The sequence below is a fragment of the Tachysurus vachellii genome, chromosome 5, assembly GCF_030014155.1.
Source record: "Tachysurus vachellii isolate PV-2020 chromosome 5, HZAU_Pvac_v1, whole genome shotgun sequence".
In the NCBI taxonomy this organism is placed as follows: Eukaryota; Metazoa; Chordata; class Actinopteri; order Siluriformes; family Bagridae; genus Tachysurus; species Tachysurus vachellii.
This window is the reverse complement of record NC_083464.1, coordinates 12,833,048-12,845,529: the sequence shown is the minus strand read 5'-3', so window position 1 is coordinate 12,845,529 and position 12,482 is coordinate 12,833,048. Positions and strand designations below refer to the sequence as shown.

Genomic DNA, 12,482 nt, shown 5'->3' with positions numbered 1-12,482 from the left:
TAAGGTTTGGTTTAAAAAATTAAATAGAAATAATGCAATGATAATTATGCTAATAATAATGATAATTAGATAATTAAAAAAAAAATAATAATAATAATAATAATAATACAATTTGGTATGTTTGAGAAATACTGGGTTATAGTGAAGCTCTTATAATATAATATAATATAATATAATATAATATAATATAATATAATATAATATAATATAATATAATAATATTTTTGTTGTTTTAATAAAAGTAAGTGCATTCTTATTTCTTTTTATTTTATCAATACCATATTTTCGGTAGATTAGAAAAAAAGAAGGAGTAAGAAGATTGTATTTTTTATTAATTTTGCCAAGTATAATAATAATAATAATAATAATAATAATAATAATAATAATAATAATAATAATAATAATAATCAAAGGAGATGTTCTTTTCCCAAGGAGGAAACGGCGTAACGACACATGAGACGTATCACATTGCTCTCTCACATGTTCTCATGATGTGTTCTTCCGCACTTCATCACCACTCCCTCCATCCGCACTCTTCTCATCCCTAACCCCCTATCTCACACACACACACACACACACACGCTTTCGTCTCGGCGCATCTTCATCTGCGCAGTCCTGCCATGTCGCTTCATCTTCATCCTCCATGTACACACTGGACATCATGGTAAGCTACTAAGGGGTGTATGGAAAGATGTCGCGTTCTATCACTACACTAACTGTCATATCCTGATCTCGGTACAGTAAACTCTATTTATATCTTATTTATTATATTGCATCAGTTTATTTATTAATAATTATCTCAGTTTAGTTAGCAGTCTCTTGATCATGTAGAAGCTCTTGTAAAGGATGCCAGGAAGATATGGCCGCTTCTGTTATAAAACATCTTTTATAAGCAGGTATAATTACGTTGGTGTTCTTGTATTTTTTCCTATAATGAGTTAAAGACTCGATTTGTTGGTTATTTATAATAACAGCCACCTCATATAAATAAGCCTTATATTAAAGCTAATTAAATGCGTTGCTACAGCATACAAGGAAATGAAGGGAGAAAACTGTAGCTTTTATTAAGATTTTTATTAAAATACATTTTTTATTCTAAATCCACGTTCTAGGGTAATTTGGTGTGGTCCTTTGTTCATATAACGCCGAACAGAATAGTTTCAGTTGTGTACTTAAGGACAGATTTTATATCCACAAAAAACAAACAAAACAACAATTGTCCAGTAAGTTCATAGGTCAGGATGATAGATAAATGGCAAACACACATTTGTCAAGATGGCAGATGACTTGGTCGCAGTAGTAAAGGCTCAGTGTATTTGTTTTGTAGGCTTTGCAAGAAAAAAGATTTAATAATCACTAAATCATTAATTAGTTACCCATGAACCCAGACTGTGTAGTATGCCTGGTATGTGTTTATATATATTTATATCTGCCTATCATTGCATCAATAGATCTGAAAGGTTCTTATGTTCACTGTGAGTTGTTTTAAATTAGTCTTCCTCTTTTTGACATTTTTAAGAAATCAGTGCATTGAACCGATGACCAACAGGATCAAACTGTCTGTGGAATCTTCATTGGCATAATGAACTTTGCACCCTTCCTTTCACTCTACTTGATCCTGCACAATATAAGAGGTAAAAATATTGAATTTTACATTCTTGTTGTATTTAAAGTACGGTGGAAGTTGTTGAGAACGCATTCATTAAATTCAGGGCTCATAACATTAAAGTGTTTCTCATCTCATTACTCTTTTAGTGAATTACTCCACATAATTGATCTTTAAAAATAAAATAGAACTGAATTCAGGGATTCAGTTGTTAGGAAATGCTCAGTTAAATGTGTTTTTAATAATTGATGGCAGCTTTTTAAATTGATGCAGCCATCTGGTAAGAGTTATGAGTCACCTGGGTAAGAATTACATAATCAACACTCATCATCAGTTAGCATTGCCTCTTATCTTTCTGTTTTTAACAATTCTTTCTTACTGTTCAAGATGCTGGTAGCATGTTCATGAAATATGGCAAAATTTAGATGCTGAATGCTGCTTAGTGCACGAATAAGGATATACAGCAACTTGTAAATTAACTCTTGTAAATGTTAATTTCTTGTGCTGTAGATGTGTTAGCAGGGCAGTGCTGGCAGGGGCCAAGGTATTCTGAGGCGGTAGTTTCTCCTGAGCTGAGGAGCAGCAGCATCCTGAGAGTTCCCGAGGTGTTGACTCTGGCCCAATGTGAAGGTGCCTGCTGTGATCTTCCAGGCTGCGACCTGGCCTGGTTTTTTGACAGACGGTGCTACATTCTCAGCTGTCAACAAAAAGAAAACTGCCAGCCTATAAAGAGGCCTGGGACAGACTCACGGTTGACCTTCCTACAGCGCCGACGCCCACAGACCCTTGTCTTGCAGTCACTGGTACGGGGTGAGCCTTATGCCAGTCACTGGCATCCATTACCCAGACGCAGGGGGCCAGAGAATAATCTGAAGGACCTGGCTTTACTGGAGGACATTCAAGGCTTGGAAAACAATGCAGTGGAGTATGATGACAGTTACAGGACTGTAGAAGATGACATCAGTGAAGAGAGGACTGCTTCAAGAATGGAACAGGAGAAGAGTCAAGGAATTCTTGACTGGCCTCTTGATGAAAGAGATGGATTTAACTTCTCAGACACAGGGGGAGGAAAAATAAATCTCTCTGTAATAGAGAGTACTGAGGGGAGCCAAGTCACTCCCAGCTCCTCTCTAGCAGTGACAAATGGAAGCAGAACATCTGTGAGTCCAGCAGAACCTTCATGGAGTCCTTCAGCATTGAGTTTGCCTACTGTAAAAGTATGTGATACTGATCAATTTATAAATGAACACTTACAAACCTTTATTGCCTACTGAATGTGAATTGGGAAGTTACAAATAGAACATCATATTATGAATTCTGTAGAATATCTGACCAAACAACTATACCATACACATCATCTACCATTATAGCCAGTTGCTTGTGTTGCTCTTTGCTGGTTATTTTTTCTGACCAATACTGAAGCACTGTAGGATAGAAAGAATTGGATGATCTGATTTGAACAGATTTTATTTGATTTAATCACATCTCTTGATAATTCTATTACAGATTGTTAGGTAGCTGATGTCAAAACGATGATAAAGCACCTCTGAAGCAATGGAGGATTAAGGGTCTTGTTCAAGTGCCCAACAGTTCAAGCTTGGCAGTAGAAAGATACAGTGCCAGTCAGAAAACTGTATTGTTTTAATAGAGTAAATACAGTTAAATTTACCTTTTTACAGTTGGGTTGCAATAAAATGAGTGTTAATTTGGACATGGAGAGTTGGAGTTCCTTAAACAGACTGTTTGGTCTTTATTAAAAAGCTGACTCAGTTTTCCTATTGTCTATTGTAAAATTAGTAGAAATCAGCAGGAATGTAAGAATACAGTACTTAAGTTAATTAATTAAATAACCACACCCTTTAATATCACTTATTGAAATCTGTTTGGTTTAGTGGCTGAAACTGACAGTTTAATTAAATGTTTTTCAGGATGAGGAAGACCAGTTTAACATCTCCTTAATGGGCTTGGACCCAACAGCCAGGCCAGAGATAATAAGTGATGATCTGTCCAAACTGAGCCAAGTTAGCAGTTCTGTCCCATCTATATCTAACATGGGATCTACAACCCCCAGCACCTCTTCACTTCCAGGTACAATAGTACAACAAAGATATCACATGGTTGTTTTCTACAGTTCAAAAGAATGAATAGTTTTCTTTTTTTACACATACAGTAGTGTAAAAAAAGTGTAAGCACCCTTCCTGATTTTAATGTTTCAGATCATCAAACAAATTTAAATATTAGTCAAAAATAACACAAGTAAACACAATATGCAGTTTTTAATAAGGTTTTTATTATCAAGGGAAAACAAAATCCAAACCAACATTTGTGTGAAAAACCTAATATCTGGTTGGGCCACCTTTGGCAGCAAGAACTACAATCAAGCGTTTGCGATAACTTGCAATGAGTCACTGTTATAGTGCTGTGGAGGAATTTTGGTCCACACACCTTTGCAGAATTGTTGTAATTCAGCCACATTGGAGGGTTTTTGAGCATGAACCATCGTTTTAGGGTCATGCCACAGCATCTCAAAAGGATTCAGGTAAGGACTTTGCCTTGGCCACTACAAAGAAATTTTGTTTTTTATTTTATTAGAGATGGAAATTTAGAGATGGACTTGCTGGACTTGCTGATGGACTTGCTGGTGTGTTTTGGATCATTGTCCTGCTGCAGAACCCAAGTTTGCTTCAGCTTGAGGTCACGAACAGATGGGCGCACATTGTCCTTCAGGATTTTTGGTAGACAGCAGAATTCATGGTTCCATTTATGGCACTCTTTCAGGTCCTGAAGCAGCAAAACAGCCCCAGACCATCACACTTCCACCGCCATATTTTACTGTTGGTATGATTTTTTTTTCATGAAAAGTCTTGGGGATCATCAAGATGTTTTCTGGTAAATCTGAGATGAGCGTTTATGTTCTTTTTGCTCAGCAGTGGTTTTTGTTTTGGAACTCTGCTATGCAGACCATTTTTGCCCAGTCTCTTTCTTATGGTGGAGTCACAAAGTGAGGCAAGTGAGGCCTGCAGTTCTTTGGATGTGGTTGTGGTCTCTTTTGTGACATCTTGGATAATTTTGGTCGGCTGTCCACTCCTGGGAAGGTTCACCACTGTTCCATCTTTTCGCCATTTGTGGATAATGGCTCTCACTGTGGTTCGCACAGAAAAAAGTCCCAAAGTTTAAGAAATGGCCTGAGTTTTTTGGATCTCTGCATGATGTGTAGCTTTTAAGGATCTTTTGGTCTACTTCACGTTGTCAGTCAGGTCTTATTTAAGTGATTTCTTGATTGTGAACTGGTGTGTGTGTGGTGGGGGTGAGGGTTGGGGATGGGTGCAGACACTTTGTCACACAGGGCCATGTGGGTTTGGATTTTGTTTTCCCTTAATGATAACAACATTCATTTAAAAACTGCTTGTTGCAACATTAAAGTGTGACAAATGTGCGAAAAAAAATCAGACCACTGTACATTGATCAGGCCTAACATGATGACCAATGACAAGTAAAGTGAATAACACTGATTAGCTCTTGATCATGACACCTGTTTGTGGGTTGGATATATTAGACAGCAAGTGAATATTTTGTCCTCCTCAAAGCTGATGGGTTAGAAGCAGGAAAAATGGGCAAGCATATAGGTTTCAGCACGTTTGACAAGGGTCAAATTGTGATGGCTAGACAACTGGTTCCAAAATCTGCAGGTTTTGTGGGGTGTTCTTGGACTGCAGTGGTCACAATCTATCAAAAGTGGTCCAAGGAAGGAACAGTGGTGAACTGGCGACAGGGTCATGGCTGGCCAAGGCTCGTTGATGCATGTGGCTGGTCCGTGAGCTCCAATAGACGAGATACTGTAGCTCAAATTTCTGAAGAAGTTATTGCTGGTCCTGATGGAAAGGTGTCAGAATACAGAGTGCATTGAAGTTTGTTGCGTATGGAAGTGCATAGCAGCAGACCAGCCAGGGTGACCATACTGATCACTGTCCACCACTGAAAGTGCCAACAATGGGCATGTGAGCTGTGGTCCTCAGAACAGGACCACATAGCAATGGAAGAAGGTGGCTTGGTCTGATGAATCACGTTTGGTTTTACATCACATGGATTGCTGCGTCGCTCACCTGGGGAACACATGGTACCAAGATGCACTATGGGAAGAAGTCAAACCGGTGGAGGCAGTGTGATGCTTCGGCAATGTTCTACTGGGAAACCTTGGGTCCTGCCACATATGTGGATGTTACTTTGACACCTACTACGTGTTTGTCACCTCTTTGAGCAGGATAATGCAAAAACGTTTCAGGAATTGTTTGAGGAGCACAACGACGAGTTTGAGGTGTCGACTTGGCCTCCAATTTTTCCAGATCTCAATCTAGTCTGATCCATGGAGGCCCCACCTCGCATTTAAAGGATCTTTTGTTAACATCTTGGTGCCAGATACCACAGCACACCTTCAGGGGTCTAGTGGAGTCCATGCCACCTGGTCAGGGCTGTTTTGGCAGTAAAAGGGGGACCAACACAATATAAGGAAAGTGGCTATTGAAGATATAATAGCCGACAATATAAGTTATTGTCGGCTATTGAAGAAAGGAGAAATAGTATTACCATTACCATCCCATTTCCACCCAGACAGACAGCCTCTTTTGGCCTCCTCAGTTGGCATTCCTATGAAAAAGATTATGGGCTAAAGGGGACATTTCCTTCTAATAAAACTAAATTTACAGAAAAAGTATATAGGTTGATTGGCTTAGTAGTATTTTGGATATAAAGCAGTATTGGTCTGCTAAGTATGTTATGTATGGTTATATATGTTTTATGAATAACATCAATACTTTCTCTTTCAGTGGAAGCCTTGGTTGTGTCCATTGGAGACGTTGATGACATAACGCTACCTAAGAATGCTGTAGAACTCACTGCCTCAGTCGATTCACAAACTGAACCTGGTATACTAAAACTTTTATTTTGTCCAAGCAGGAATGAGAGATAATCTGCTCTGTTTGAAGACACTTTGTGTTTTTATTAGAAATGTTTATGTTTACTCTTAGAGAACCCTTATACGTATGAATGGAGTTTTGTTAGTGCGCCAGTTGGATATCCAGGCGTGATGGAGGGAAAACACAAGAGGACTGTAAAGGTCTCTGAGGTATGATGTCATACTGGAGGCTTCAGCTTACTCTTGAACACAGTAAATGGTACTCTGGCTTTCATTGTTGTACTTTAATACATTTCCTACATGTTGTAGCTGTCTTCAGGTGTGTATGTAGTCAAAATAAGTGTGACAGGGATGCAGGCCTATGGGGAAAGTGCTGTAAACTTCACAGTGCATCCTGGTAAAAACCTCTCTGTCTTGACCATATTTTTCATACACTCATTAGAGCATCTTTCAGCTGCTGTTCCAGACGGTTGAATTCCTTTTGCTTTCCTTTTGCAGAGGTTAGCCTGAACATGTCTCCTAAATCAGTTGCTCTGCCAAAACACCAGGATGTATCACCATCTACTGATACCATCATTTTCATTAATGGCAGCCGTAGGTTCATCTCTCTTTATTTATAATTCTTGATCATTTTTATAATTTGTAATTCTTGATAAATACTTAAATACTTAATAACAAATGTGTTTAGTCGTAAATTACGCTTTATATAGGGTTAGTAGAGAGTGTTATTACAATATTTTATTGTCCTGTCCTTTGTCAGAAAGTTTTGATGATTCGGGTATCGTCAGTTACCTGTGGGAACAGGTGGATGGACCATTGAGAACCAGCGATGTACCTTTGAACACACCTGTACTCGCGCTGCAGAACCTCTCTCCTGGAGACTATACATTCAGGTGCAAGTGCCACATTCTTAAAAGCACATCACATCAAGGATGCATTTGTGATCTCTCTCCCTTAGGTGCCACTGAGCATGCTACAGAACAATATATATTTTTTTTAAAACTCACATTTCTGAAACAGTAGAGCATGCTATGCTTCCCCAATAAATTATTTGTTTACTTCACATTTTGTGTTCCAACACAAGCAGAAAATTGTGACTCACTCTGAGTGACTCACTCTGTGGTAGATGATTCTTAAACATTTAATTTGTACTGCAATGATTAGCTTAAAGTCCTCTATTTATGTTGTCCTGGTTTAGGCTGACGGTTGTGGATTCTGAGGGACTGAGTGACTCCACCACTGCCACAGTGAGAGTCAGCAGTCCTAAAGACGAGCCACCAGTGGCTATAGCAGGCACTGACCAGGTCATAAGGCTTCCTCTGAACCACCTGACTTTGTGGGCCAATCAGAGTAGAGATGACCATTCCATCAGCGGCTTCCTGTGGAGCCTTCAGCCCAGCAGCCCAGCCAAATCAGCAACAATGCAGGTGAAAAATGATAAGCTTAACACATGTGAAGCACTACCTATAATTAAAATCCTAGCTATTAATTTACTTAAAGGTAAACAGTAATCGTTTAGAAATGGAAAACTGAATTGGGATCTGTAGTTTGGTACCTAGTAACAAACATCCCAACCAAAAATAGCACACAATATAATTAAATAAACAAACAAACAAAGAAATTGATTCAAATATTATAGACGCACATGTTTAACTATCTCTGGGATTGTGTCAGGATGCCAGATCTCCAGCTCTAGAGCTCTCTGATCTACAGGAGGGTCAGTACACATTCCAGCTCACCGTCACTGACTCCAGCGGCCAACAGGATTCAGACACAGTTTCAGTCACGGTGCTTGGTGGTAATCATTGGTTTTCTTTATGATTTATCAAAAGAAATTAATAATTTATCATTAGAACAGCACACAATCCAGATCTGTGTTGGCTTTTAGAGAACAAAGCTCCTGTAGCTGTGGCAGGTCCTGACAGAGAACTGATTCTTCCGGTGAGCAGCATCACGCTGAATGGCAGTGACAGCACTGATGATCAAGCTGTCACCAGCTACCAGTGGGAAATACTGAGGTACAGCCAGCCTAGGGTCCATTATGCTAATGCATAATATTCTGTATGTTTTATTGCAGTCCTGTGCAAAGTACATGTTTACATTTACAGTCTAAATATGATAGAGGGTAAAATAGAGAACTATAACAGTGAAGTTAATGTTCAGTTTTTTATTCAAAAATAATATAAATTATTGCCTTGTTTGAGCAATTCACATATTCAATTCAGTCCAGTTTTATATGTTTTTTTATTTCTGTAACACTTTTAAAAGTGGACAAAGCAGCTTTACAGCGTATACAAATTCAGATTTTACATATTTATAAATTTTTACATTTTTCACATTTTCAATTTCTATAATTTGTTAAAAATGATTTGTCTGGATAATATATTTATATAATGAATAATTTTATATTTCAAGTGGTCCTCCTGGATCAGTGATAAAGGATGCCAGCATAGCAGTTGCATTGGTAACAGGCCTGCGAGCTGGGACTTACAGGTTTAAACTGATGGTGCAGGATGAACAGGGAGCATCTGACAGCACTATTCTCACAGTTACAATCAAACAAGGTAAGCAGAGTTCTACAGATAATCATATTCAAAAGCAGGTTCATAACACTGGATTTGGTCAGCCATTTAAAAATGGACTGATTGATTTTATTATTTTTTACATAGTACATTTTTGCCATTCCATTGCTATTTTTGTTCATTACTATTCATCACATACATACAAGTAATTAATTGACCATTTCATTCTTTACTTTTTTACTCTGCATGTATAAAAAAGTTTTTGTTCCCCACAGCTGAAAGCCTGCCTCTCACTGCCCATGCAAGTGGTAGTCACACACTTACCTTACCCAATAACTCTCTGGTGCTGAGAGGCTCTGTGTCGAACTGTGGCTCTGCAAATGTGTCCTTTCTATGGGTCAGAGACGAGCAGAGTCCAGCTGCAGGGGTGAGTAAAATTCAGATTATTCACACCATTTAGCACTTCCTCCCTTCTCTGATGCACACTCTGTCTCTGCAGGATGTTCTGTATGTTTCAGATCATGAGGCTACTTTGTACCTGGCAAACCTTGTAGAGGGCACTTACCTGTTCCAGCTACGAGTCAGTGATGGTCAGGGTCACTCCAGCACTGCTACGGCCACAGTGGAAGTCCGCCCTGGTAAGTTGATTTTTAACTGTATTTCTGCAAAGTAAAAAATGATAAGTGCTAACATATTGTATAACAGATACAATATATTTGTTTGTGTGTGTAGATGTGCGTGAGCGGGATGAGGTGGAGATGGAGCTGCAGGTCCCATTAGCTCAGGTCAGTCAGCAGCAGAAGCAGTCAGTGGTGAGGCAGCTGGCTGCGCTGTTGCATGTGCTGGATGAAGACATCAATATGAAGGGCCTACATGGGCAGTCTGATATCAGGTATAATAAGCTAGCCCTCTTTTATTTACTCTAAATATTACATTGTTTTGCCTTCTGTGATAGCTTTCTGTCCTCCATCTTCAGTCCCATGTGAACAGTATAGTTGTCTATAGTGAAGAGTATAGTTGTCTGTGAGTGGGGGTGATCATATGATACGCTCACTATTTCAGTGATAAGTGTTAGAACATTGTTGCTAAGCAACTGGTAAGTATGGAAATGAGACAAACCTGTCTGAAATTTTAGCAATTTCAGTAATGGTGAAACATCAGATTACCCATAATTAATTGTTAATACTGGGTAAAGTATGAGCAGTGTGGAATGTTAAACAAGGTAGATTGTCCCAGAGTTGATGCTTGAGTATTTCAATTGTGAAAAGTACACTAAGCAATTTCAGCAACAAGTGCATAGTGCAGTTGATTACACAGGACACAAACATAAGCATATTTATCTCGGTAGCTTTGAAAGCCTTTGAATGTGTGTGTGTATATGAACAGCACCGTTTTTAGGTTCTCAGTGCAGGGTTCTGATGGGACGATTCCTGGACCAAAACTGGCCCGTCTCCTCAGGTATCAGCTTCTGAAGGAGAAGACAGATTATCTGCTTTTCAAAGTCCTCAGAGTGGACACAGTCAGTGAGTAGCAACACATTTCCTCCTATATATTAATCAAGGGTATCTCTGTCTCACCATGGTCTAGACTTACACACACAGATGCACTGTATTCACTGTCATTTTCTGTGGCAAATCTTTGCAGTGTGTTTGTTGCTTTGTTCTGGCCATGGTCAGTGTGACCCTGTCACTCGAAGTTGTTCCTGTGATCCTCTGTGGATGGAGAACCCCTTTAAACACTTTCTTGATGATGAGAGCAACTGTGGTAAGGATGGTGGTAATCACTGTAATGTTCAGATAAAATTTGTAGACAAGGAAGCAAAAAAGACCAAGTAATAAATATCAGTTTATGTAATGAGACATGGATTCAAATGATTCTTCTCTAGATTGGAGTGTACTGTATGTCACAGTCTGCTGTGTGGTGGTGGTCATTTTTCTGGTGTCTTCAAGCTGGGCCTGGTGTAAAAGGTAATTCAGATCTCATTCCTCACCTTTATATTTATAACCTTTGACACATCAGTGAATGTTTTGAACAGAAAATGTAGTTTGATCAAGTTTGATGTAGTTTTTTGTTCAGTTACGGATGTTCTGTTCTTTCAGTAAATCATATCTGCTGTTGTTGTTGTTGATGTTGTTGTTTCACCATGCCCAGGAGCCGACGTACAAAAGTAAGAAAGAAAACCAAGTACACAATACTGGACAATATGGATGAACAGGAAAGAATGGAATTACGGCCAAAATACAGTATGTCACGAAAGACTCTATATACAATGCAAAATGTCTTGCTTTCATGCTTATTACCTAACAAAAGAAGGCCATGATTTTCCAGGACAAGATACAGCACAAAGATTTAAAAGAAAGAATTTAAAACCCAATTGCATGCATAACACTCGAGTTCATCATGAAAGGGAGAGACATGTTTTTTTTTTTACAAAGAAATGATAATTACGTATCGACAATAAAGTGTTTATAAAGCTAAATTTTGCTAAAAGGCATTTATTTCCTCTCTGTATGGAGACTTTTGTGACACCCTGTTATACAAAAATGCATTGGTCTCTTTCAGACATCAAGCACAGAAGCACAGAGCACAACTCCAGCCTGATGATGTCAGAGTCTGAGATTGATAGTGACCAGGACACCATCTTCAGTTATGAGACAATGGACAGGGCAAGAAACCGAGCTAACGGTGCCATGATGAATGGAGACACGTACAGCTTGCGGCCCGTGGAAGGATGAGACGTTCCTTTTCTCCGAAGGAAACTATGTTGCACAGGGCTACTTTAGATTCAGACTGGTAAATCTTTACAGGTTACAGAGAATAAAGTTTCTAAAGCGCACCGACGCTTGAATGTAAATAGTCTTTGTCATTATGCAAAGCCTATTCTTTGATTACAGGCTAAGACTTATTTTACTCTTGCCTAGTTTAATAACAGCTAGTGGGAAAACACCAAAACATGCAAATTATTTTTTTAGGTATTTGATTGCATGATTTGGCCTAAAAATAAAAAAACATTCCTCTGCTGTCATGCTGATTAAACTATAAACTATTCCTGAAATCTCCTTAATTGAATATAACATGAACTTTACAGTGATCTTACATTTGATGGTTTTAAAGCAAAACAAGCATCACAAAGCCACACTGAGTTCTGTTTGTGAAAATTTCAATTTTAAATTGAATGTATTGGTAACTGATGGTATTGATGACTCTCATCAGTTGTCAGATGCAGTTGAATATGAATGATGTTGGATATGAATTCAGATTTGATCAGTTAGTAGAGTTATTTAGCTTTATTTTGAAAAATAAAGTGTACTTGTGTTTACCAACAGACTGTAAAGGTTTTCTGTATCAGGTCATTATCAGGTTTAACCCTTTTTACCAGGCCAATGGCTTCCAGTCCACTGTCAACAGACACTTTTATTCAGTGTAAACAAATTCTGAAATA

General features: G+C 38.5%; 1 protein-coding gene across 1 annotated transcript; it reads left to right on the top strand.

Moving 5' to 3' along the window:
* Window positions 1–521: 521 nt before the first annotated feature.
* Window positions 522–12,321, top strand: kiaa0319 (KIAA0319 ortholog). Its single transcript, XM_060869832.1, has 21 exons — window positions 522–664; window positions 1,520–1,634; window positions 2,117–2,823; window positions 3,535–3,694; window positions 6,430–6,528; window positions 6,631–6,728; window positions 6,828–6,915; window positions 7,017–7,112; window positions 7,279–7,411; window positions 7,717–7,945; window positions 8,193–8,316; window positions 8,407–8,536; window positions 8,934–9,082; window positions 9,316–9,467; window positions 9,540–9,678; window positions 9,773–9,932; window positions 10,427–10,563; window positions 10,685–10,804; window positions 10,926–11,007; window positions 11,192–11,283; window positions 11,603–12,321. The coding sequence occupies exons 2-21, from the start codon at window positions 1,583–1,585 to the stop codon at window positions 11,773–11,775; spliced, it is 3,120 nt and encodes a 1,039-aa protein (XP_060725815.1). The 5' UTR covers window positions 522–664; window positions 1,520–1,582; the 3' UTR covers window positions 11,776–12,321.
* Window positions 12,322–12,482: the final 161 nt, after the last annotated feature.

What these genes read in the sequence shown, in the direction of transcription:
- kiaa0319 (XM_060869832.1), top strand. Translation starts at nt 1,583, where the DNA reads ATGAACTTTGCACCCTTCCTTTCACTCTACTTGATCCTGCACAATATA. An exon ending in GGACTGTAAAGGTCTCTGAG is followed by an intron (nt 6,729 to 6,827) that starts GTATGATGTCAT and finishes TACATGTTGTAG; the next exon opens with CTGTCTTCAGGTGTGTATGT. An exon ending in GGAATTACGGCCAAAATACA is followed by an intron (nt 11,284 to 11,602) that starts GTATGTCACGAA and finishes GGTCTCTTTCAG; the next exon opens with ACATCAAGCACAGAAGCACA.